The sequence below is a fragment of the Myotis brandtii genome, unplaced genomic scaffold (genome assembly GCF_000412655.1).
Source record: "Myotis brandtii unplaced genomic scaffold, ASM41265v1 scaffold975, whole genome shotgun sequence".
NCBI classification, from domain to species: Eukaryota; Metazoa; Chordata; class Mammalia; order Chiroptera; family Vespertilionidae; genus Myotis; species Myotis brandtii.
The window spans coordinates 98,531-100,765 of NW_005372049.1; the positions used below are offsets into that span (position 1 = coordinate 98,531).

Genomic DNA, 2,235 nt, shown 5'->3' on the forward strand with positions numbered 1-2,235 from the left:
CGACCACACCAGACGAGGTCCCGGGCCCCGCCCCCAGGACTGCACGTCTCAGGCCTTCGTGAACCAAAAAGAATCTTTGGGGGGATCTGAAGGACAGCTTGGTGACTGTGTTAACAAGTGGATTGTACACTCGAAAGGTGCCGAGCCCGGCCGGCAGGCTGAGCGTCGACCCAGGAACCAGGAGGTCACCGTTCGATTCCCGGTCAGGGCACATGCCCGGGTTGCAGGCTATATCCCCAGTAGGGGGCGTGCAGGAGGCAGCCGGTCCATGATTCTCTCTCATCATGGATGCTTCTATCTCTCTCTCCCTCTGCCTTCCTCTCTAAAATAAATAAATAAATAAATAAATATATATCTATATCTATATCTATATCTATATCTATATCTATATCTATATCTATATCTATATCTATATCTATATCTATATCTATATCTATATCTATATCTATATCTATATCTATATCTATATCTATATCTATATCTATATCTATATCTATATCTATATCTATATCTATATCTATATCTATATCTATATCTATATCTATATATATAGATATAGATATATATATATAGATATATTTTAAAAGTTACGAGAGATTTTAAATGTTCTCACCACACACACACACACACACACACACACACACACACACACACGGTAACTGCGTGAGGGCCTGGAGGTGCTCACTAGCGCTGTATACACGTATCTAATCGCCGCTGTGCGTGCATCTCGAGCTCACACAAGGCTGCATGTGGCTCACACCTCCATAAAGACGGGGGTGGGGGGAGCAAACAACAAAACACCAAACGCTGGGGGGCAGGAGGTGCAGGGAGCCCCCTGACCGTCCCACTCCACACCCAAGGAGAGGCAACACTGACCCGGACCCCCGTGGGGTGTGAGTCCCCCCTTTTGTGCTCGGCTTCCTCCGGGACTGGGCTAGGACGGGGCGCCCCAGTTCCTGAGAACCCCACAGCAGAAACGCTCCCTCTACCCACACGGACACCCCGGGCCCCCAACCCTACCTCAGCCCGCCCCGAGCGTCACTGATCCCCCGGGGCGGCCACGCACGCGGCCTTACCAGTCCTTCTGGGACACGTTCTGCTTGTAGATGTGCCCGCTGATGTTTCTGTACGGTGGGCAGATGCATTTGCACCGGATGTCCTCGGAGCTCTGCCGGAGGAGGGGAGCAGGCGTCAGGGGGGCCCTGGGCCCAGGGTCTAGCAAGACTCCAACTCTCGGCTCCCTGCTCCCTCCAGGAGGCGGCCACCGCGGGGGATGGGGTGTCCACCAACCCCACCCCCAAGGTCAGCAAAGAGTGACTTCCGCAGGGACAGAGAGCTGCCTAGGGCTGCCCTCCCCCGGAGGACGCTGAAGGATCGGGGCGTCGGTAACCTGTCCAGTCGCCCTGGCGGCTGGCCTCTTTGCCACTTTAGCTCCAACGTCCCGGGCGAAGACCGGGGAGAGGAACGGGGTGAGCGGGACAGAGTGGGTGGCTTCCATGGGGTTACCCGAGCTGCCCCTCTGAAGCCGTAAGGGACGAGGCCACGAGTATTCTCACCCCAGTTAGGGATTCCCCAGGGGCAGTAGAAGCAACCAGAGTGACCCCAAACCTGGGTTAAATTCCTGACCTAATTGCCCTCCGGTCTTTCCCCAGAAACATCTCAATCAACCAATCAGGGGTTATCAAAGCTTCCCTGATGGTCAGAACCTGAACCTGCACAGACCTAAGGTCGGGGTCATTTACCCCCAAAGAATGGAGGGGACCTCAGGAGGCCCAGCCCGCGGGTTGGGGGACCCCCCCCCCGCCATGCAGGAACTTCCACCTGGGGCCCCGGCTGGTTTGGCTCAGTGGACAGAGCGGCGGCCCACAGACCAAAGGGTCCCGGGTTCGATTCTGGTCAAGGGCACACAGGCATCGCTCGGTGGCAGGGCCCCTGTGGGAGGCAACCAATCGATGTCTCTCTCTCTCTCTCTCTCTCTCTCTCTCTCTCTCTCTCCCTCTCCCCTCCACTCTCCTCTGTAAATAATGGAAAAATATCCTCGGGGGAGGATTAAAAAAACACACAAAAACCTCCACCTGGGAGCACCTGACACCAGAGGGCGCTGCTACAGTTACTAGAACCACCAGGTGACCCAGGAGCCAAAGGAAGGTGTGGACAAGTCAGGGGGTGCCCCCCCCCGCCCCAGAACCCCAGGCTGGAGCCCACCGTCCCCTCACCCCAAGGCCTCAGAGCTGG

The 2,235-nt window shown here is 55.8% G+C and overlaps 1 protein-coding gene across 1 annotated transcript in view; it reads right to left on the reverse strand.

Moving 5' to 3' along the window:
* The window catches only part of TMEM9 (transmembrane protein 9), a 9,393-nt gene that overhangs the window by 5,248 nt on the left and 1,910 nt on the right, over positions 1 to 2,235 (reverse strand). Inside the window, exon 2 of the mRNA XM_014533388.1 lies at positions 1,077 to 1,248. Within this exon, the coding sequence (XP_014388874.1) occupies positions 1,077 to 1,248 (172 nt within the window). The remainder of the gene's footprint in view (positions 1 to 1,076; positions 1,249 to 2,235) is intronic.